The sequence below is a fragment of the Coccinella septempunctata genome, chromosome 3, assembly GCF_907165205.1.
Source record: "Coccinella septempunctata chromosome 3, icCocSept1.1, whole genome shotgun sequence".
NCBI classification, from domain to species: domain Eukaryota; kingdom Metazoa; phylum Arthropoda; class Insecta; order Coleoptera; family Coccinellidae; genus Coccinella; species Coccinella septempunctata.
Genome location: NC_058191.1, coordinates 2,145,076 through 2,168,309, shown reverse-complemented (window position 1 = coordinate 2,168,309; position 23,234 = coordinate 2,145,076). Strand labels below are relative to the sequence as shown.

General features: G+C 37.2%; 1 protein-coding gene across 5 annotated transcripts in view; it reads right to left on the bottom strand.

Moving 5' to 3' along the window:
* The window catches only part of LOC123310223 (fasciclin-2), a 405,219-nt gene that overhangs the window by 14,693 nt on the left and 367,292 nt on the right, over positions 1 to 23,234 (bottom strand). For all 5 annotated transcript variants that reach the window (XM_044893671.1, XM_044893672.1, XM_044893675.1 and 2 more), the window contains exons 2-7: positions 5,087 to 5,274; positions 4,451 to 4,583; positions 4,099 to 4,358; positions 1,414 to 1,695; positions 1,004 to 1,289; positions 388 to 888 (exon numbers count right to left, since the gene is read on the bottom strand). In XM_044893671.1, coding sequence (XP_044749606.1) covers positions 388 to 888; positions 1,004 to 1,289; positions 1,414 to 1,695; positions 4,099 to 4,358; positions 4,451 to 4,583; positions 5,087 to 5,274 — 1,650 coding nt within the window. The remainder of the gene's footprint in view (positions 1 to 387; positions 889 to 1,003; positions 1,290 to 1,413; positions 1,696 to 4,098; positions 4,359 to 4,450; positions 4,584 to 5,086; positions 5,275 to 23,234) is intronic.

The following is a 23,234-nucleotide window of genomic DNA, read 5'->3' as shown; positions in this document are numbered from 1 at the left end:
CGTATTCAAACTTAAGCCAAAGAAGGTAACGAATATTAACTCTCCTAAAGCTAGTGCATATTATGATATTATACTGATCTCTTGTATTTTCCATGCAAATAACTGGATTTGGTATGCCTTAAATCAGTTTGTATAAACTTCAATTATGTTCGTCACATATTTTCCGAAGAGATTCGACATTGTGATAAAATACGTAATAACAGAAACTTTTACGTAGAACGGGCAACATAGCGTTGATTTAAAACCCACAAATGTTTTGACAAGCGTCATAACCCCACATTTTCGTACTATACAGAGTGAAATGTGTCAAATTTCCATGGCCAACCGAGTGCTAAAATAAAAGTGAATGGATTATAGTTGAAAATGTATCAATCGTAACTAACTCACCAAAACTCCAGGTATGATTTCTTGCGTAATCCCAGGTCAGTTCCCTCTCCGGCTTATACTGCACCGTTATGGTCCTCAAAGGTAAACCATCCTCTATTATTGGACCAGTAACACTGAACTTGATGGTAGTGGCCGTGATGCTGTGCGGATTCACCTGCCTTATCATTTCTGGCCTGAAAGCTTCCTGAAGCGGGAAAGATTTTTTGTCCGTACCCAGTTTGTTGGTAGCGACGCATTCGTATGTGGTATAGTACCTCTTCTCGTTGCCAGGATACACGATGAGGTTGGACCGCGGGGAAGTACCGACGATTTTGTAATTGGGGGATTCCCTAATCTCGATACCGCCATGCATCCATTTGATGGTGGCGTTTGGAATGGCCTCGGGAATGCATGAAATGTTGCCGGGTCTATTACCCCAGGTCCAGGTTGGCGGGAAGTTCTTAGTCCTTTCGAAAGTCGGAGGAAATTCTACAGTTATGTGTCCGTTCAGTATTGCCGTTCCTGAAACAGGAAATTTCCCAATAACGTTAGTCAGGTCCTGTTTTGTTGACATTTGAACTGATATTTTCAGGCGCACAGGTTATGAAACACTTTATATATTGGAATAAGAGCTTACCTGCTTTATTTTCGGCGATACATCTGTAGAGTCCATCATCGCTCCTGTTCAAATTCGAAATGACCAATGTGCTCATGCTCTCTCCTTTCTCAGTTATTATCGTCTGATCTAAGTTGATCCTTTTGTCCTTGGTCTGTTTGCCGAATTCGAATGGTTCCTTGTTGCTCAACTTCTGGAAAACTACTTTCGGTGGTGGTCTGCCATTGGCCTTGCATATTATTCTCGTTTCTGAATGGATTGGGGCGGTTACATTGATCAGTTCGAAAATTCTGGGTTTTACAAGCACCTGCAAAGAAAAAATTTTCGATATTGGGGATATTCTTATCGAAATGAAAGAACTAAGACACCATGAAATTTTTTTGTTATCATCTTTCTTCTCCTTAAAACTGCGAATGAAAATTTCGACTCACCTTCAGATCAACGCTAGTCTCTGCTAAGCCTGCTTCGTTTTCAGCCACGCATTTGTACGAAGATTGATCGTTGAATTCCACCCTACTGATTAGAAGATCGCCGGTGATCTCTTTCACATTGAACCTGTCGGCCTTCCTCAAATCCTCAGAAGTGCCTACTTTGATCCACGTGTATTTCGGTGGAGGTTTTCCAGTGGCTTTGCATTTCACAATGGCCGATTCTCCTTCTGTGACTGATACTGTTGGTATTGGTTCGATCTTTGGCGGAATGAGCACTTCAACCTAGAATTTGATTGATTTGATTCATTAGTCATATCGTAAAACAGGATTTTGTTAGAAGGGTCTGTTCAAGAAATTGACCAATTCGCCAATGATTTGTGATTATTTCTCGGCATGTTTTGCCATTGAGCAGTTATCTTACCCTGCTGGTGGAAGATATCGATGACCGTAAACAATTTTGTCAAATTCGAAGCGCAGACAAATCAGAATTTGATACAGTGTTTGACTTGTGAGAATCAACCTAAAAAATGATGTCCCTCTCCTTTGTTGAATATTATTACGTAATAGAGGAAGTTAAACTGGAACTTCACCTTCGGCAGCATTGCAATTTATTTTTTCAGTCTAGCCAATGGTAAAGAAAATAGTTACATTTGAACTTCAAAATCAGTATAGAATTACTGAGTTATTTTCAATAAACGCATACTTATTAATCATTTCCTTCTATGCAGGTGCATCATTTGAAGGTGAAGCTTTCTTTACCGAAGGTAGAACTAATCAAAATGAAGCGTTCCACCAAAAATAACTTGGCACAAAGTAGCAGGAAAATTTTTAGCGTCAAAAATATAAGGGAGGAAGATAAAGCACAAGAGAGGAATGAAAAAGTTTGTTTCATAGATTCATAGATTGTATGCCCCTCAGCGGGACTTCAATACGAAATGACCTATAATATATATATGATCTAAGGAAGAGTTGTGTAGTTTCCTATTACTTCTTGTGAACAATAACTTTAACCTAACGTGAAGCGGGCTGGGCTCAATACGTCTCTTTCAATGTTTCCCTCAAGAGATGGCTTTACATAGAACTTCCTTTGCCAAAGATTCTTCTGATCTCCTGTGATAAGGGTTCTTTCAGCATTCGTCAAAAAGGGGTCTGAATAGAACCGTAAATGAGCATTACATTAGCTCTCCTCACTTTCTCGAAAGGACTATGAATGTAAGGTGAGAGAGCTTCACCGTTCATAACGAGATGAGTGTTTTATAACCAAGTGCAAATTATGATTTGATGAATATTTTAGGTTTTTGATTTTCACTAGATACCTTCCTTTCCTTACTAATGATATAAATGTGGAAATCCTTGTGTTTTTGTTCAAAAGGATCGTAGGAGGCTAAGGTTCGTACAAATATTTTAACAGTTGATTCTTGAGGTCAAATGAAATAGTCTTTCAAAACCATTTTTTCCGAATTGGCTCGGTTTAAAAATACAGGGTGTTGAAAAACCATAAAATAACCATAAAATTTTTATTTTTAGTTCCATCTTACAAACAGTTGTAGCGAATGAAATGAATTTCGGAATATAGTTTTTCATTTATTTGATGAATCTTTTTTGAACACAAGATATCACCTATGCTTTCCAGTTTTCTCATTATGACCATTACGTACCATAAAAATACCAAAAATTTAAAGAATCCTATTTTGAAACTAAGATGGTCGATATCTGATGAATATTTGAACGTTTTGAAAAATAAAAGTATTCTTCATATTTTCTCGTAATTTGCTGTTCAAAAATAAAAAATATCTGTAAAATTCGAAAAATAGCGTACTACGGTACCTACTTTGACCGAACGCAACTCTTTTTGAAAGGCTTGTAGTCTCACAGATTCAGCTAGTTATTCTGAAGGTAATTTTGTTCTTCCAGGAGTGGCACAGCTCATTATGAAAACTCAAAATGGCTATATCTTTTTATCAGGGCCGAATCGGCAAAAATGGTGTAGGAAGGAAAAAGTATTTCTTTTGACCTCAAGAATCTACTATTGAAATATTTGTACGAGAAAAGACTTACCCCTATAGAGGAAAACGATCAAGTACAATTTTGTAGAGCTCAAAAAGTTCCAATAAAAAGTCCGCGAAGGCATACAAATAACCTCTGAGGATAACCCACGATAACCAATTTTAACATTTTTAAATCAATCCAAAATAATTGAATTTGAAGAGGGTTTTTGATTGGCATTGAATGAAATAATATGAAAATGCATGTGACCCTTGTCAGCGGCATTTAATTCTGATGAAAAAACTCTTTACAGTGTACATTTCTAAAGCATATTTCGCGAGATATGGCAGATTAAGTAAATACGAATTTAGGCAAGAAACGTGACGGCTACTTCAAGGCAAGGGGTATGATCATTTCAATTTGAACGATGATCGTAATAACACAAGTGCGCGAATCTTTCGTTAATTGGAGTTTGTTTTTAATTGTCTTCATCGTAAGGCTTCTCGTTACATATGCTTATTAATTTTTTGATGTTGATTTTTGATTATTATTTTTTTTGGATTTCATTTTTCACAGTGAAGTTTGTTGATTTTCTGCTAATTTTGTTTCTTGAATTATTCTAATGATATATTAGCTAGCGAGCGAAGCCGCGGTTTTAAGCTAATACATGAAGAAACCTTTCTGAACCAATTTACATACCCTTATTTCCGTAGATTTAATCTGACCAGTGGATATAACAACGGCTGTACATCTGTAAACTCCATCGTCTGATTCCCTAACATTCTTTATGGTAAGACCTCCGTTGACAACGATGTATCTTTCTTGGGTAACAATGTTAACCTCATTCTTGTACCAGTCAACGGTGGGGGAAGGATTGCCTTTGACCTCGCATTTGATGGTATAGTCTGTGTTGATTATGGGGTACTGATTCTCTGGAGCGCTCACGAAGGTTATGTCCTCTGAAAGAAAGGTATAAGTTAACTGCTGCCATATTCTATTTATGGTATTTTCTTCGAAAATACCATATTCTGAAGACGTTCAGAGTACTTACCATAAGTTTCGACTGTTACATTTGCTCTCAAATCTACACTGTTTGCATATTTCGCTACACACGTGTAAGTTCCAGCGTGTTCAGCTCTCAGAGATGGGAATACTACCATCAAACCAATGTCTCCTGGTAGATTCTGAAATAATAGATTTATTAATTCTATAAAGTGGAATTTGTGCGAGGATAGGTATTAAAAAAAACTTAAGTTTATTTATAGTTTGTGAATACCAAATATTTCCTGATTTTTAGCCATGGTTCTCTGATTATTTCACCTGACGTTTCGTTCACAACTAGATAGTGTTCTTTTGGGTTTTCATTTAACAAAAGTATTGCAAGGGCCAAAGGGAAACAAATAAAAAAACACTTCTGTCTAGGACGAAATCAATCGAGTCTCGAAACTAAGTATTTATAGAAATTCCTTGTGGTTGCGGTAAGGTTTTCATAGGGACAACATGAAAGAAGGGACAACATGAAAGATCAGATGGATTAGACACCCAGAGCCTTCAAAGATGGGCACATGGTACTGTTCTAACCGATATTTTCACCGCGTGAATGATTTTGACGTCGGCTATTCTCGAATACACGTTAATCATTTGCCCAACTTGTTGTTAATTATATGTAATATACATATATTATTACCTGTAGATACATATGGTTTCTGCTGTTTGAGTCTATCTTTCGGTTTTTGGGGTCCAACCATTCTATCTGAGTGATGAGACTTGTATCTCGAACGACAGGTTTACACGTGAGGGCCATCTTTTCGCCGATTGCTTTGGACACAACCTTGAAACGGGGCATGATGTCCAGGTGTTCATCTTGACAGGAAACTGTAACAGAGAATAAAATGAGTGATAGCGAATTAGGATTTTTTTTGAATTGGTTATAGTTTTAAGGTTTAAATGTGAAGAACAGCAGAATATTACATAATTTGGACGACACTGAACCACATGTGATATTCAGAGTATCCCAGAATTAGCGCCACCTCATTTTGAGGATCAAAAACGTTGGGGGAAGTTCGAATAATTTTTCTCAACGGAGCTGCAGTTCTTCCTTCAAGAAGGATTTAGTTTTTTCGCAGCTAAAATCATAAAAATTTTTATGATTTGTTGTTACTCACGTTCTCGAACTACAGCTATGAAACTGAAAATGGGTTCATTGAAGGATTCAAAGAATTTCTACTTTCTATTGCACAGAAGTTTCACAACTATTCTTTAATCATACAAGCTATAGTAGATTTGACAAAAACAGTAAAAATTCATGAAACTAATGTATCAATCTATTCAGAATAAAAAAATGATTCAACTAATAATAACAATCAAAAAGAAAAGGTTATTTGGTGATGTAGATTTGCTCCAATTTACTGTGAAGCAGCAATGGCAGCAGAAGTCATCATCTCTTCGGTCAATTTATTCCGATAGTCTTCCTTTAATTTCTCGAAGAGTTCTTTCGTTGCCGAATTCTCGTAATGCAATTGTTTTCTGATTTCGTCTGAGTTGGGCATCCACAAGTCTCTTTTCACATAGGCGTAAACCAAGGACGCAAACATGCCTCCGTACAGGGGATATCTCATTTTAACAACGAAATTGTAAAGGCTGACATTTTTCTGCCATCTATTGACTTCTTCCAAGAACTTGACGGTTTTTCGCAGAAGTGTTTCCTCTGACATTTTTCAGAGATATTTGCACTGTTGAAATGTTCGGTAAGGATTTTTTACGACAATTTGACAGCTGTCAAAGGAAAGGGCACACTATAAATTTTAGGGATCATTCTTAAACATCAAATAGTTGTCCGAACATTGTCATGATAGAAAGAAACTCTATGGTGAGTTATAGATGTAGCCGATACTTGATGAAAGGAAGAAACTGAATAACATGAGTTTTATCAGGATTAGTTTTTTACCATTATATGTGTTTTGGAGCTTCACCTTTTCATTTCATTCAGAAATAGCTGAAGGGTTACGCGATACAAAAGAATTTCCCCAAAGAACACGACAAACTCTTGCTCAGTGAACGATATTCCAAAGAAATCGCAGTCAGAAAAATGATAAATATGACTGAACAAAATAAAAAAAATCCTTTCTGCCAAGTATTCTCTCAGCTACCAATCTCCTAATTAAGTGCTGCTCTGATCATCCAGTCGTTCTATAAGAACTCATCACTTTGATGAATAAACAGAATCTTTGTCGGAATTGTTCCATGTTTGCCAACCTCTCAACGATGGATCGCTTCCTCCACTTGTATTGCCGAGGTTTGCATCCTGCTTCTGCACGCTGTTTATTCAGAGAAGATAGACTCGTGAAACCCGAATTAATTTCTTGACGATCTGATTGTTTACATCTGAAGTTTCGTAGTTATTATCTGGATCTGGGAAATAATGGCGGACGACGATTTCTGCAACGAGTTGTGGCACAAGGAAAGATGACAAGGGTAGATTGTAGAATGTAGATTTAAACCGGGTTGCATTGCACTGAGACCTTATATAAGGTCTATTATGCGAGAGGCATCAAAGCTGTCGCTAAGATCCCTTAACGTTGGTGTAAAATTTGAGTTATCGAAGAGACTGGACTTTTAATTTGACAGATGCCAGTGATGCGACTGTAGGAATGTCAAAATGGGTACACGCAAGTGTTGGTTAGGTTCATGTAATTGTGAGGTTTTTATGAATACTCATCAATTTTCTGAGGAAATGTCCTTCAGTGAATATTATTTATCCTTCAATGGTGATATGAAAGTGCGGTATGATAGAAAACTGACAATATTGACAAGAACAATTTTAAGTTTTGCGGTCATAAATGTCCTTTGTGTTTTGTGATATGATCAACAGCAAATTGCCTAAATGATGGAAGCTGGAGATGATACGTAGAACTTCTTCTTCGTAATGTTATTGGTGTCATCAATGATGATCTCGAAAATGAAAGAGTTCGTTTCAACAGTTGAAGAGTTCAAATTCGAGCCAAGTTTCAATTCTTTTTCTGCTTCACCAATCATACTTTTTTATTTTTACAACATTCACACACGAAACCTTGATCATAGGGTTTGGTAGGTTAGCATTCAACTTCCAGCGGAGTTTTTGTTATTTCAATTCCTGAGTAATTTATTATGAATAACTCGAAACTTCTTTTCAAAAATTAACGAAATAATAGCGTTTAAGAGAAACTGCTGTAGATTATGGAAGTCTGTTAGAACCAAATGGGGTAATATGACATGACTAATAGTTGGATGGGACAATCCTGAATTATTTGCGCATTTTTGGCTGAGAAAGCACCTGCGTTCCTTCCCATCTCTCGTGATTCATTCCTGGAAAAACCCGGACATCGACGCAAAACTTCTTCCCTCTTTTTCGAAACTTCGCAGACGGTTCTGAATAATTCTGCAGATTCGCGTCCGATGATAAAAGGTGGCGAAAGACGCAATTCCACGGTAAATCTCTTTGAACTCGACCTCCAATATTTCGCGTGGGGGTTATTTATGAAAGGACCCCTCAGCCGATGCAGCACTCAACTTTTATATTATTGAAGAACGTAATCTTCAAGATGAAAGAAACGCAACGAGAGATGGAGCGGCAGAAATGATCAGGTTTTCACAACGAAAATAAGTTTTAGATAGATGACTTTCAGAAATTTTATAACCAGACAGTTCTTCAGCTATGTGTTCAGATCCAAATCAATTCATATTTTCCTCAACAAGGTAGGTTCGGTTCATTTCATGACCTTAATGGCTAGCCACAGGCCGCATCGAAACAGGTATTCTACAATATCATGACTGGTTTGTACAGTACTACCCATGCGCAAGTGCCATGTGTTAGATTCGATTCACCGTCAGCCTTATGTAACATGTCAAGCACTTCCGCACACTGAAATTCCATTAGAAATGCAGAATACAAGAATCAAGACATAGCTTATGTTGAAAATAAGAAGTGGGCTAACCTGTTTCCTCAAGGTGTCCAATAAATGACATAGGTACGCTTCCTTTTTAACCGTCAGTCATTCGATGCAAAGGGGTTCACAAAGTTTGGAAACGGAGGTATTTGTAAGGGGGCAACATGGAGTTCTAGATGGTGTAAGAAGTATATAACGAAAGTGGAAAGTGGCCACACCAACATCTTGTAGTACGTGGAGGTAACTGTTATTCACATTTTGTCTTCCTGTAGGGCCCATGCTCCATTAAGGTATACGAGTATAGAGACACAATGTAGCACTTCGAATTATCTACTTCCACCCTAGAGAAGTTTATGGTTAAGAAGGCTTAATCACTGCCATCCAAGATCAAGTGATCCAAACAAGGAATTGTATGAAATATATCGCCAAGGATGCCTCAGTGGCGGATTGCTATCGTTATGACGGTGCAACATATGAAACTATTCATTACACCGGGGGATGCCAAAAGTTCCAGGGCACTGATATACATGATGCTAATGACAAGATTTTACTTCAAGAACTGACATTGACGAATAAAGATGAGAATAAAGACGTGGCTATTCCAAATAGCAACAAAATACTAGAAAGTTGAATTGGAAAGATTTCTAGATACAGAGACCTCGAGCAACAAACTAGGAGACAGTGGAAGTTGAAAGATATCAAGACCATTCCATCTACAGGCCTGATACCGGAGAATCTACTAGAGAGAGTGAGAAAATTTAATTGGATTAAAATATCTATGAAGTCATGTGAAAAGCGGTATGACTTGGGCTTAAATCATAATAACAATAAAAAACAAGACAGAAACATTTTCCACCTCTCAGATTGGATTTTACTTTCATCTTAAACCATTTTGCGTTAACTTTCTTGTAATGCTTGGGCAAGATATTATACCATAATTTGATTCTTGTGAAGGTAGCTGACGACTCGTTAAGATGGTAATACAGGAGGTATCCTTTCTATGATGTATAATCATGTATAGTTCTGTAATAAAAAAACTGTGCACATTTTGAGATTTTTCAAATTCAAGAGTAAAAATTTTGTTTTTCTTGAGTATATGTAGGATGATGATTCCTGAAGTCGTAGTGGAAATATTGCTCCCAGAAAATTCCCACAAAAAATTACTGGATTTACGTGGTCGATACTTGACGAAAATCACAAGGTTTACTTTCATTCAATCTGTTTTAAGCATAAAAAATACTGTTGAGGTGAACATTTCCGTACTAGATCTGCAGAAAAATTCTTATAGTTGCTTGCACTCGCATGAAAACGCATCTCTCTCCATAAATAATATCTCGCTGCACAATATCCAGAACCGTCTTGCTATAAAAAGATCCGGGAAAGATGAATTTTATATAGAAACGTCTTGAAACTTGATATATTATAAGGTTAATGGTGTTCCGCATCATATAGCATAAAATAGGGGTGGAGGACGCGCTTTGTTACTTTACCCCCCTGCAATATCCGAGCACGCTTCACTTGGATTTTTCCACCCCGGAGTTGCAGTCTATAATTTCGACTTCCTTATTACGGCAGCGGTTGATACGACTCCTGTCGGCTTATCGAGTTATGTCGTCGGTCCTGCTGCATTGTCCCAGGGTCCTGGACGTTGACGGATGCGTCAAGGTCGGATTGAGACCGGGATTGGTTCCTTCCGGTGTTTCAGGAACGGGGAGAACGTTCAGGAATTTCATTTCGATAAGGAGTGCGCTATATGCGTGAATTCTCGTCGCTTGAAATTTGAATATCATTCATCATATGATACGCTGCCAAGGTACCGAATGAAGACTTCGACTTGATTTATTGTTTATGAAATGATTTCACTGCGAGATCTTCAACACGAGATCTCGAGCGTAGGGGATCAAAGCAAGTGTCCGGGCAACGGTCCCTGCCGTGAACTCAAACGTTTCCGGAGCTTCCACTAGACTGCATGATCACCGAGAAATGCGGTTCCTACAATATGATACATACTGCCATTTGACAGTAAAAAAACTGGATCTCGTTTCCTGCAAGTTGGCGCTGGGATATATTTATACGTAATATCGCCTTTTGGCATCTAATAGGGGTGAGACAGGTCAAATAAGACCGAAACTATATATGGGCCAGCTGACGTGTTGCCGTCGGATTTCAATCTCCAGCTTAAAAAAATAAGAATGAACTTGCTGTAATTTTCCATTCAAGAACTAGGTGACGCGGGCTTTCTTTTCCACCATGATTATAAGTTCTACCATTTTTGTTTCGGAAGCTAGAGTCTTAACGGAAGAAAGGACATAATTGATTTTATCTTCGTATCACACTTTATCGTTATCCAAATAAAATTTCAACTGAAATTAGTCTCAAAACAAATTAATCTCATTTCTCATTGGTATATACCAGAGACAACCGTATATACGCTTCATCGATATGTTTATGATAACCTTCTGGTAAAATTAAAGAGAATCGGATTAAGAGGACCTGTTCTGAAATGGGTAGAATCGTACTTCAGAGATAGATCACATTTTACTGAAATTCAAATCGAAGGAAAAACATTTAGATCAAGTAAACAAAAAATTGAAATGGGCATTACTCAAGGAGGAATAGCTGGACCGATAATGTTCATCGTTTAATTGAATGATTTCGAACAAGAATTAGAACCAATCAATATAGAAGGAGAAATCATTAACTACGCTGATGACACAAACATCCTCATCAAAAAAGCCAAATGGCCAGAACTAAAGGCTACGGCTTCAGAAGTACTAAATCTTTCTAACTCTTGGTTCAATAACAACAATCTGTTACTAAACAAAAACAAAACCAATGTAATGTTGTTTCACCATTCGACCGAACACCAAAATGAGATCAACTTGAATGATGAACCATACAAACTGGTAGATCATGCGAAATTCCTCGGAATTCACATAGACATAGAATTGACCTGGAAACATCATATTAATTATGTCTCAAAAAAAATCTCAAGACATATTTATGGCCTAAAAGTTGTATCTAGATACCTGACCCTAATACCTTGAAAACAGTATATTATTCCACAGTAGAATCCATCTTTAGATTTGGAATACTATTTTATGGATCAGGAAATCTATCACCACTGTTTATCCTTCAAAAGAAAGCTATTAGAACCATCTTCAACATGAACAGATTGGACTCATGCCGTGGAATTTTCAAGAGTAACAAAATGCTAACTATCTATGCCCAAGAATGTCTTCTATTCCTGCATAAAAACAAAGAACTCTTCTCTGAACATTACAACCCACATAAACTAAATCACAACATAAGAAACAGCAACTATACATATCATAAAGTACATCTAACGAAGACCCAAAAACAAGCAGAATATAGATGTTTATCTGAAATAAAGCAGTTTATTATTATTATTATGGGACCAGGACGGCAGATGGTACCATTGGTACCTGAACGAGCGGTCGCTAGGAAAGTTTTTACAGGCGGTTATTTAGTCTTGGTAGAGATGTGCGTTGATGATTTGAATTGAAACAGCGTATTTAAAAGAAGTTTCATAATGCAGATAACAGTTACCTGATTTTCTTGATTCTAACAAGATCGAAGTATCGATTTTGATCAACATTATGTGAATTTGAATATTTCTTTTTTTCAAATACTTTTCTAGATTAGATATATACAAATATTTCAGTTCTGTGATTGAAACTATAGAAATGATTGAAGATCCTTAGAGACCAGATATTAAGCTGCGACTGGACTCTTTCTACATCAACAATAGTTCCATTGCTTGTCACGCTGTGGAAGACTGAGTGTTTAGCTGTCAGCATATCTGCTATTTCTTTGATCTCATTATAACGCCAACAGATTGCAACAGGCTAAAGAAGCTATATCAATATGAACACTCCAGCTCAGCTTAGAGAGGACTGAAATTCCAATCCTAGATATACCAGAGACTTCTGATTCACTTCTTTGATAATGTATATTAATTTCTGGAAACGTATCGTCATTGAAATCAGTTCTAGTTTATCATGGATTTTCCTTAAGCATCGTCCACGTCAATTCAATGAAAAATGATACCGCTTTTGTTCTTAAGAACAAGTGTGTGAAAATAGAAATTTCATGTAAGTAGAAATTTCACTTTGATTGAACTGAAAATGATTTTCCACCTAGTAAATACCAAATAGGACAAATATTCGTTATGAAACTATCTCTGCAATAAGACTCGGAGTTCAAAAGTGGTTTCAGACTACGAGAGCGAACTCTGGCGCGACCTGCACAATCAGAACAAATCCCTCGGGACACCTCCAGACCTGCGAAGTCTAAAGGGGCCATCCAGAAAAGGTGTATGGTGTCACACACACACCGTCAAACTTATGTTCAACTCCTCGACAAACCTCAAATTCTCGCGACTCCATGCAAATAAATCAACAAACCCTGTCACGGAGCACTGGCTGTGAGGTTCCCCGAGGATTCCTTAGTTAACGAACTGAATTACGGGAGTGCATGAGGTCGGGAAAAGGGTTCATTCCCGGTTTTGTATTGTTTCTCCTATGAGGAAATAATGAACCCGCTGTGTTGTGTGTTTCGGATGGGGTCCTGATTTTCTATTGTATCAGGAAGTAGATTACCTAACTAAATATTTATTTTGAGGAATAATGGTCGTGTCTTTGTATGCGCGAAACTTGTTTAATTGAAAATTTTCGGTTCGTGCTAGTTTGTTGCACGCGGTCGAGGATCTGTCTATCTGTTATTCTGTTTTCCGGCTTTGTTTTGGCGCGGGGATGATGTAGATCTAGATGGATCATAATCTTCTGGGTACCTATCTACCTGAAGGGTGGAAATGTTTGTTTACCCATTAACTTCGAGTTGGAATATCCAATTAATATAAAATTCAACTATGTGAGCATTCAGCACTACCCCTGCGCTTCATTCTCAGACTTTAAATTTGCAAAGCGATTATCTCTTGAACGTAGCTATTATTATATCTTAAACAGGGTATCCCAAGTTTGAGTGCCTATTAGACGTTTCTGATATATTGGAAACCTGAAAATGTGGATTATTAAATTGTTGAAAAGTCCCTACTGAGCATTTCCGGTTATACAAGTAAAAATAAATTTGCGCAAAAAATTTTTTCTCATTTTTTCGTCTCTTATATGAAGGAGTATTTAATGCCGAATACATTTCTGTTAAAACCATTATATTCATTAGAATAGTTTTCAAAATATCAAAGGAAAATTGAAAAAAAATAGGAATATACGAGGATATATTGAAAAATTCTTAGCCAACTATAGAACCAAACAAAATTTCAATGTCAAAGTATTTTATTACTCAACATATTCTCCTCTTAATTGGATGCATTTATTACAGCGAACCTACAACATCTCTAGACCTTTGAAAAAAAAATGTTTCTTCTTGCTCTGCAAACCGGACCTCCACAGCTTTTATTACCTCCTCGTTGGAAGAAAATTTGCGACCTTTTAAACTTTTTTTCAGTTGAGTAAAGAGATGATAGTCGGATGGAGCCAAATCTGGTGAATAAGGGGGGTATTCTAGTAAGTCAAACCCTTAATCACGAATTTTTTGCATGGCAACATGAAATTTGTGTGCAGGGGCGTTGTCCTGCAAAACAAAACACCTCTGGATAGTTTTCCGCGCCTTTTCTCCTTAATTTTTTCCCGTAGAGTGGTCAGTAATGTGGAATAGTAATCTTCGGTTATTGTTCTACCCTTATACAAAAAATCAATCATGATTACTCCATGGCAATCCCAAAAAACTGAAGCAAGATATTTTCCAGCAGATTTTTCGACACGAAACTTGAACTTGATCTTGGAGAACCAGAGTGCCCCCACCAGCATCGATTGTTACTTTGTTTCTGGATCGTAGAAATGTACCCAAGTCTCATCCATAGTAACAATTCGGTTTGAGAAGTTTACATCGTTTTCAAAGCGAGCACAGATCGAACGCGATGCTTCTACCCTTGCACGCTTCTGGTCAACATTTAAACATTTGGGGATCCATTTGCAGCAATTTTTCTCATGTCCAAATTGACGTGAACTATGAAATATTGAGTGCTTCAGATATCCGTTTTAGCCCAATTCGAAGGTCTGATAAAATCATGTCATGAACTGCAGCGATATTTTCGGGGAATGACACAGAAACTGGCTTTCCCGATCGGTCATCATCTTCAATAAATTTACCTCTTTTGAAGCTTGCACTCCAATTTTTCACGGTCTCATACGAAGGACATTGATCTCCAAGGGTATTAAGCATATCTTCGTAAATCTGCTTACCTCTTAACCCTCTTAAATACTTGATGATGACTCGATACTCCAATTTTTCCATTTTCACAATTTCGGTGGACATCTTCTTTCTTTTAATTTATTGCGTAACTCTGGTTTACTTTTTTGACTTCAAACTCCACACTGACACTTCTAATGAGTAATTGTTCGTTGTTTTGTTAACGCAATATTTTTTTTATGCATGCAATTGGTCTAGGCTAACTAGATATCAATACATCCTCGTACGTATTCAGTATTATGCTCGTTATTTTTATTCGGAGTATCTTAAGCACAAACCGTTTTCACATTTTTGTCGTGGAAATATTGTACATTTCCTGAATTTTGAAGAACTAGTCACAGGGTGCTCCAAATGTTGTGCCACAAATTGAGATCAAGATTTGCCCATACCTTTCGTTTTTCAAATCAGAACCATATTTTTTTAGGATTTCGTTGGAGTTATTCAGAATTTTTTGAATTTATGTCGTACGTAGAGTACAATTCATGAAATCTGTTCATATCAATAATCTATAGTCATGAAAGATAAATTTTCCTAATAATCCACAAGTAGACAGACCTCTTTTCTGAATCGATTTATTGATTTATTGAGGCAAAACGCAAAATACAGAATTTGAATAAGGAAAACAAAAATTTCAGATAAGATTATTAAAGCTGTTACTATTATTAGGATAATTTATCTTCTATGACCATTGATTATTGATATGAAGGAGATTTTATTCATTTGACTCTACGTACGACATTAATTCTCCTAAATAACTCAGGAATTATTCAGTTTAGGAGCAAACATGTTAGAACACTATCATTATTTTTCTTCGCAGAAACCAACGCAATCATAAAAAATGGAATTTCCATTTGAAAAATGAAAATAATGCTTTTTCGATTACCTTTATTAAAACTTTTTTCTGGAACACCCTAGCTTATCTGAATTCCACTTATCAGATGCGAATTTCAGAAAATTCTCCCCAGGCCTTTTACGGTTCACAAAACAAGCCTCCCCCAAAATTAACGATCTGCCATTTTCGCAATAGTCGACCTTGCGATACACCCTCTCCACCCAGAGGGGTGCAGAGTACGCAATGAAGTTACAGCTAGCCTGATAGCATATAATGAGTTGCCCTGTGGCCCCGTAGGGGCCTAAACATCTCCGAATGCGTCCCATATGCCTAACTTGGTAATTGTTGTATATTGCACCATTACGCCCATTACCCTGCTATGAGCACCGGTGCACCGCCTGAGACTTGGTTCTTAAGATTGCCGAATTGATGAAAGAGTTCGCAACCTTGACACTTATAATCTTTTATGAGATAGCAACTCTTTCTTTATGCAGCTCCACCCCTGTGAGTGGGATCCTGTAGGAGACTTTAAGATGATTAAGGGTTATATGGGGTATTCAATGTTCCAAGGGAGAGATGCAGGTGATCATGTTTTGAGAAAGAATGAATAACATCAGGAAAAACTCCAGGATTCCAAGGTCCCAATGATAAACATAATGAATGATTTTATTATTGTACAGGATTTGGCATAAGTCTGGAGTAAAAATTTGATAAGAAAAGAGAATCCTACCATAATCTTTGTTTTTTTCTAATTAAAAGGCGTTTATACCACGAGACTTTCTCGCCCACCGTATAAGCCGTAAGGGGGGAAAGACTACCAAAATGTGGGGAGTTGCCAGAACACTTGAACGATCAGTAGAAGTTACGAATTTTACAATAGTTTCCACTTTCGTCAAAAAGATGGCAGCACTTCACGAAAGTCTTTTTTCAATATCAGCAGGTTTCGAATTGTAGGGAATGGCGAAATTTTTCGAGAAATTTTTTTATGTGGAAATTCAATGAAAAAATCGTTTCACCTCGGAAAGTGAATTACATATAAATCATTTCTTCCTGACAAAGGAAACACCTTTCCGCTTTTTGAACTGACCACTGAAACGGCGTGGACTCCTCTTGAGTATTATGTAATTTTATTTTTTTAAGAGACTTTCATGTTTTTTTTTTGATAACCACAAAATAAAAAAACCAAGATTTTGGTGACATTCCATTTTCCGTGAGCATATGTTTTTATTTTAAAAACGGAAGTTGGATTTAGTTGTAGGTGAGGGATTAGAAGGGTTAGAAAATGAGCCAAATTAAAGATCAATCCAAGAGTTTTCATCTTGAGTTATTGAATATTGATTCTATTTCATACAGCAAACCTAACCTGGCGGTTTCGATTTGAAGACAAGGTTCTTTGTTATATAGGGTGTTAGCCATAACTAACAACCAACAAAATCCGAGTTCACAAATTGAATTCTTTGTTTCTTAATAAGGATAACAATAGGCGCTATTTTACAGCTCTAAAAATCCACCGATTCAAAGGGATTCAAACTCAGGTCATGAAAATTACAGTACATTAGGTGGAATGGGAAACAGTCTATTACACATAACTAAAAGTTTTTTCTTGGAATGATATATAGATAGTAATGAGAAGGTGGTGAGGAACGGTTCTACGTTCTGTTGTTAGCAATGAATCGTACTTCCAACTAGGAGAACCAGACAGTATCGGGGACAACTGTTCTCCACTCTGGTTTGCACGCCAGCAAAGAATCGTACTCCTAGGAAAGGTAGAACTGGGATAGGACGAGGAGTTGAAGCTGAGGTTCCAAGTAACTTCATTACACAATGAATGATTGAAATGAAGTATGATTTGAAATCTATTCTAATGATCCTCAGAATGTGGCATGATGTAAGGTTCAGTAAGGCTCACGATTTCGGTCGATGACAGATAGTTGGTAGATCGTTCATAAATCTAATCTGGGAATTACACTGCGCAAAAAAATTAACGCACAGTATGGAAATCTCAAATTTTTTCTACAACTGAAGGTGTTCTCAATGATAATTATCTTTATCAGAATTATGCATGCATATGTTATCCACTTTCAACGGTTTTCTTCAATACAGATTTTTTTTCCAGCAGGAATAAAAAAAGATGATATTATCAGATTTTGAATGTATTAGCTCCATTCTAAAATCATCGATCAATTCTAGTGATAAATAGTTTTTCTTTCGTTTGATTTTCTACACTCGATCGCTTTGCAACGCGAAACACGCAATTTGACCCAAGAGGAATGTGCCCAAGCGGTAGTTTTGCGAGAAGAAGGGTGGACATACACAAGAATTGCAGAAAGGTTTGGAGTTTCCCATACAAGTGTGTCCAGAATGTTGCAGCGATTCAGGGAGACAGGTATGAATGTCCGAAGACCAGGACAGGGTAGACCACGGGTAACACCTGCCATTCAAGAACGTTACTTGAGAGTATCTTCAGCTTGAGCAAACTCATGAGGTGCAAATTAGCACTCAGACAATAAGAAATCGCCTCAGAGAATATGATTTAAGGCCTCGTGTCGCGGCAAGAGGCCCAGCTCTTACCCCAGCCCATCGAAGGGCGCGTTTGGATGTTGCCAGGGAGCATATCCATTGGGAAGAGGCCGATTGGGAAAGAGTTCTCTTCATAGATGAGTCTAGATTCTGCCTCTATCATTGTGATCGACGTTCCCTTGTATACAGACGTCCACATGAAAGATATGCTCAGTGCAATTTCCTGAATACTACTGGTTTCGGGGGAGGATCGATTATGGTATGGGGTGGAATATCGTTGACTGCTCGCACAGACCTAGTGGTCATTGATAATGGAGCTATGAATGTTGATAAGTATATAAGGAACAATCTTGAAGAGCATGTAGTGTCATTTGCCCCATACATTGGTGAAAATGTCATTTTTATGGACGATAATGCCAGACCCCATCGTGCGCGCATCGTTCAGGAGTACCTTGAAGAGGTTGAAGTCTCTCGAATGGAATGGCCAGCAAGAAGTCCAGATCTCAATCTGATTGAGCAGGTTTGGGACAACCTCAATAGAAGGCTGAGAAGTTCAGAAAATCATCCAGCTACTCTTAATGACTTAGGAATCAACTCGGAGAAATCTGGGAAGGATTAGAAGAGAACATTTTAAGATCACTCATTTTGAGTATGAACCGTCGTTGCCGAGCTGTAATTAACGCAAGGGGTGGAAATACCAAGTATTACATCACTTATCAGTATTTTGAAAATTGTTCATTTCTCTTCTTTCACATAAGATTCGGTGAAATCCTGAATTTTTCTTCCATTAAATGTGTCTTGTTTCGTTCAAAACCTTCCCGAGAGAACATAAAAAATAAGTTAAAAAGTCAATGTAGAGTTAACTTTCACTAAAATTGAGATTTTCAGAATGTGCATTAATTTTTTTGCGCAGTGTATAATTCTCCAAAAGTCAGGAATACTATGTATGCAGGTGATTGTGGATTGTTTTCATATTGTGGACATTTGAAATTTCCGCCGATTCAGAATTTTAAAGCGAAAAAAGCTAACAATAAACATAAATTCAGTATGATTCATCTCGCAATCCGGTAATTCGTCAGATAAATTCGAAAATCCCTGTGAACGTTTCCAAAAACGGAATCGGTTCGCTATCAGCACCTGGCTATTCCGCCATTAGGAGCGCCAACGTTAATGCCAAGAGAAAACACGGATTTCTTCAGATTAATTGCGAAGCCTATCGCGTTCCCGTTATTCCCGTAGATCCTCCAGCTTTCGGGGACCGAGAACTAATTACTGCCTGGGCGCAATTATCGGGACGTTTATGCGATCGCTAACTTCGTGAAACGGCCTTTCGTAGGTCCTCGAGGACCTATTCTTTTGGAGATTCCGCTTGTTGTTGTACATCCTGGGTCGTTTAAGCAAACTTGATACTTCTTGTATCCTAGACACAAACACTATGATGAAAATCGAATGGACTCGCAACGATTTCAGTGTATAATTTTTTTTTGTCCACAGTAATTGAATGAAGTGATCATAATTTATCTGTTTCCCTGGACATAATGACATTCATAAAACAGTTGGGATTTATGAAACATAATTCACTGATGGTAGAACATTCATAAATAACATGTGATTTATAACGAGGCTTATGAGTAATTAATCACTGGTCTATTAGACTTCATGGTCGCAACTACTGACATGGAGATGTTTAGGACCACAGACACAGAAAACCCAGAGGAGTGAGTGGGACACGCATATGAGTAGGTTCTCAACCAGAGGCGGCTCGTGGTCAGTTGAACCAGGGGGCTGAAATTTTGATTAGCATTATTCTCGGTCAATCAGATATATTTTTTCTTCCCAGATTTGTTTTTCTCAAGTTTTTCTCAAATAAAAAATAAAAAATGTATCCACCTGAAATTTCAGTTCTCGGTAACTGTCGACATTTCACGATATCTCGGTTCACAGCCTACTGCTATTCGGGTGATAGTCACACCCAGATGAGTATTCTATAATTTCGACTATACCCAGTGAGTATAAACATTGGGATTGAATGCTCAGAGCTATATCTTCAAGCCTTTTGTTTTGACCATGAAGTATTATGAAGCAGGGGAATAATGGCTCATAAAAAACAGGTGATTTATGAATGTCATCAAGCTGAAGGAAACAGATTTTTTTTATTTAAATTTTACATGAAGAAACTGGTGTAAACATCTGAAAGATGTGTCCACTGACAATACCTAAATAGACATCAGTGTTATTAAACTATTATATAAAAAAAAGTTATATTCAAGAAAAAAAACACAAAGCATAAAATGCATTCGATTGAATCGAGAATCTTAATATTATAACCCTTTGGATTTTCTTCGAAAAAATATAAACTTTTATTTGAAAACAAATCAATACTATCTACAATATATAAATTATACAGTTTATGACTTTGCCAATATGCTTGCACATCTTATCACGTTGATTGTTGTCGATGTTGAAGATAACCTTAATTATCCATTCATACTAATGACTAAATTAGAAACGTTTTCCATTTTTGGAATAGAGCTTTGATCTCTCGGCCTGAGGAAGGTGAGAAATAAACCACCGAAACGTCGCCATAGAGATCTAGGTTTTTATTGTTCCTTCAACCGATATCAACATTCTTAATTATTATACAGTTTTAACATTCTAGACAATGGAGAACATTGCAGCGGTGCTTTTGTATGTGAGTAGGTAAGATAATGAGGGTCTCTTCAATGCTTAACAGGGCTATGAGTCAACTGACTGAAGAATAAGCTGACAATCTAGCTAACTCAATAAAATTATATGAATGAAAATTATATCATTCATTTTTTCTGTATTTCAAACTAATCATTCGAAAATGCCTTAAACGAATACAATAATAATTATTCGGACAGCAGCTTCTCCAACCTCTCAATATATATGTCATGATGAGGACACCGAACCGACCATGGGAAGTTGGGTTTACTATGGACAAAGGCAATAAAATTGCCTCACGGCTATTAAATTGACGTCAGTGCCTTATAATCCACCCAAACACTCCATCACTCGCAGACATAAATGCTAGTCAAAGAGGACCTTTGAGTGCAGCATTACAATCACCCCTAAGGTCAGTGAGTTGCAGGGAAGTTCCAGATATGAAATATTGAGTGCATTGCTGACCTATTCGAGTGACAGAAACTTAGCTCAGTTCAGTCATTAACTGAAAGCCTCATAAAGGCTGTCTAGATCACTCTGGAGATCTAAGCAATCCTGAATTCACTGAATTTCAAAGGTCGTTGACGATACAATTTTGTTGAAAGTTTGATCAAATATCTCATAGATCTTCGGAATAAGTGGACAAACGACCGGCGTATCCAGCTATTCGACACTTATAGTTGGGGAGCCCAAGACGGAAATTCGGGATTTACTCGAGCGTCTCAGATTAATATAAGGGGAGATATCTTGGACCCTGTAGAGTACCTCTACCAAAAAATTAGACCTGTATATAGAGGGAATTGTCTAGGACAGCCTGTCAGATTAGTTTTTTTATATACTCGAACGTGTCAGATTGAGATATATGTGGTTAATTACATGTTGAAAATTATACATTCTCTTAATCTGTCAAATTAAGCGTGACGAAAATGTGTGGGAGAGCACCAAACTTGCAAAAAAAATCACGTGTACATTCTCGAGCGCAGTGGCCTTCTTCCATATTTTGAAGCTAATGATTCAAGAATAACGGAAAAAATATAATCCGACAGTTTCAGTGAGCCTAAACAAAAAAATTGATCATAAAGGTAACGAAAATCAGTTTTTTGAATTATATCTCCTGGGCTTCAAATGGTTTCGCATTAATTATAGATGTTGTAGAGCATAACATTTTCTAGAAATTTTGTAGAAAGCAATTTTTTCTACGCTTGAACGTTATGGAGATATATGGCGATGAATGTACATTAGCCTGGGTTTCTACATTGACCTTGGCCTTTCTCTTGTGTCGCTAAGCTCTTCGCCCATATCTAACTTGATAACGGTTAAGAGTAAGTAAAATTGCTTCAGACAAAAGTTGTATAGAATTTTATTATCTACAACTTTCATAATGAATACAGAAACTATTAGGTGTACCGGAAGGGGGATATTTTAAAAAATGCCTTGTAATCATCTTCAAACTGTCAGATTAGGAAAATCCCTCCTGATTCTGATCAGTGTTAGATTAATCGGTTAACACGTTACAACACCGAGATTAACCTTCTGTATGAAAATCTGACATGCTCGAATATGTACAAGTAACGATTTTTTTTTTGCATTTTCAAAGAACCTCTAGGACCTTGCGTTACGTCCGAGTTGTCATTCTTTTGAGAAGCAGCTTCCTTTGGGTCCAATTAACAGCTCGATATTTTTTTATCATTTTCAACTGTTCCGTACGGCCAGCCCCACCACGCAAACTGTCAGATTAACAGTATCTCTGACACGCTCGAGTATGTACAGGGTGGGCAAAATTCGTTGTCTACTGAAGGGATCTCGAGAACTATAGCAGCTAGAAAAAAACGGACGACACATTCTCTAGCTCTTTTTTCTTGACTAATCCAAAACTGAAAACAGATCCAGCCTAACGTTCATAGATTTTGAGTTATGAACGAAAATTGAGAAATTGTCATTTTCAATGAAGCTGAATAACTCGTTTATTTGAACTCGTATTTGAAATCCGTTGTTACATTCTACAGGTACTTTTTTATGAGGAATTCGAATATGATATTATTAAATTTTTTGATACAGCCATTTTCGAGATACGACACGGATTTCTGATTTTTCAAATGTAAACTATAGTTGAAAGTTCTTTCATTTTGCTGCAATTTTTTTGCTGATTTCAAAAATGTATCATATGTCGCTATTCACATGAATATAACACAAGAAAAAAAATTTAATACTTTTTCCTGTAGACCGGTTTTGGGATCATTGTCCCTCATCAGTACAGTGTAGCGTAAAATATTCCAACGGGGGATGGAGTCTTAGACGAAACTGGGGCGCCGTTTCGAGAAATTATTTCGATTCTCTCTTAGATCTTAGTTTTGCAAACCATATTTATTTATTTTTTTTATTTAAAAATTCCTTCGTCCGTTCAATGGATTGTTCATTCGAAATCTGGAACTGGATGCCGAGAGTCGGGACAACTCCACTTCCATTACGTCGTCGGAAGCTATATTTCACGGCGAAAAATTTCGGCAATTTCTTCATCGCCCGTTTAATAGTGAGGTCTCTCCGCGCTGGTGCTCCATACGTTCTTCCCCCGCGGTTTTTCC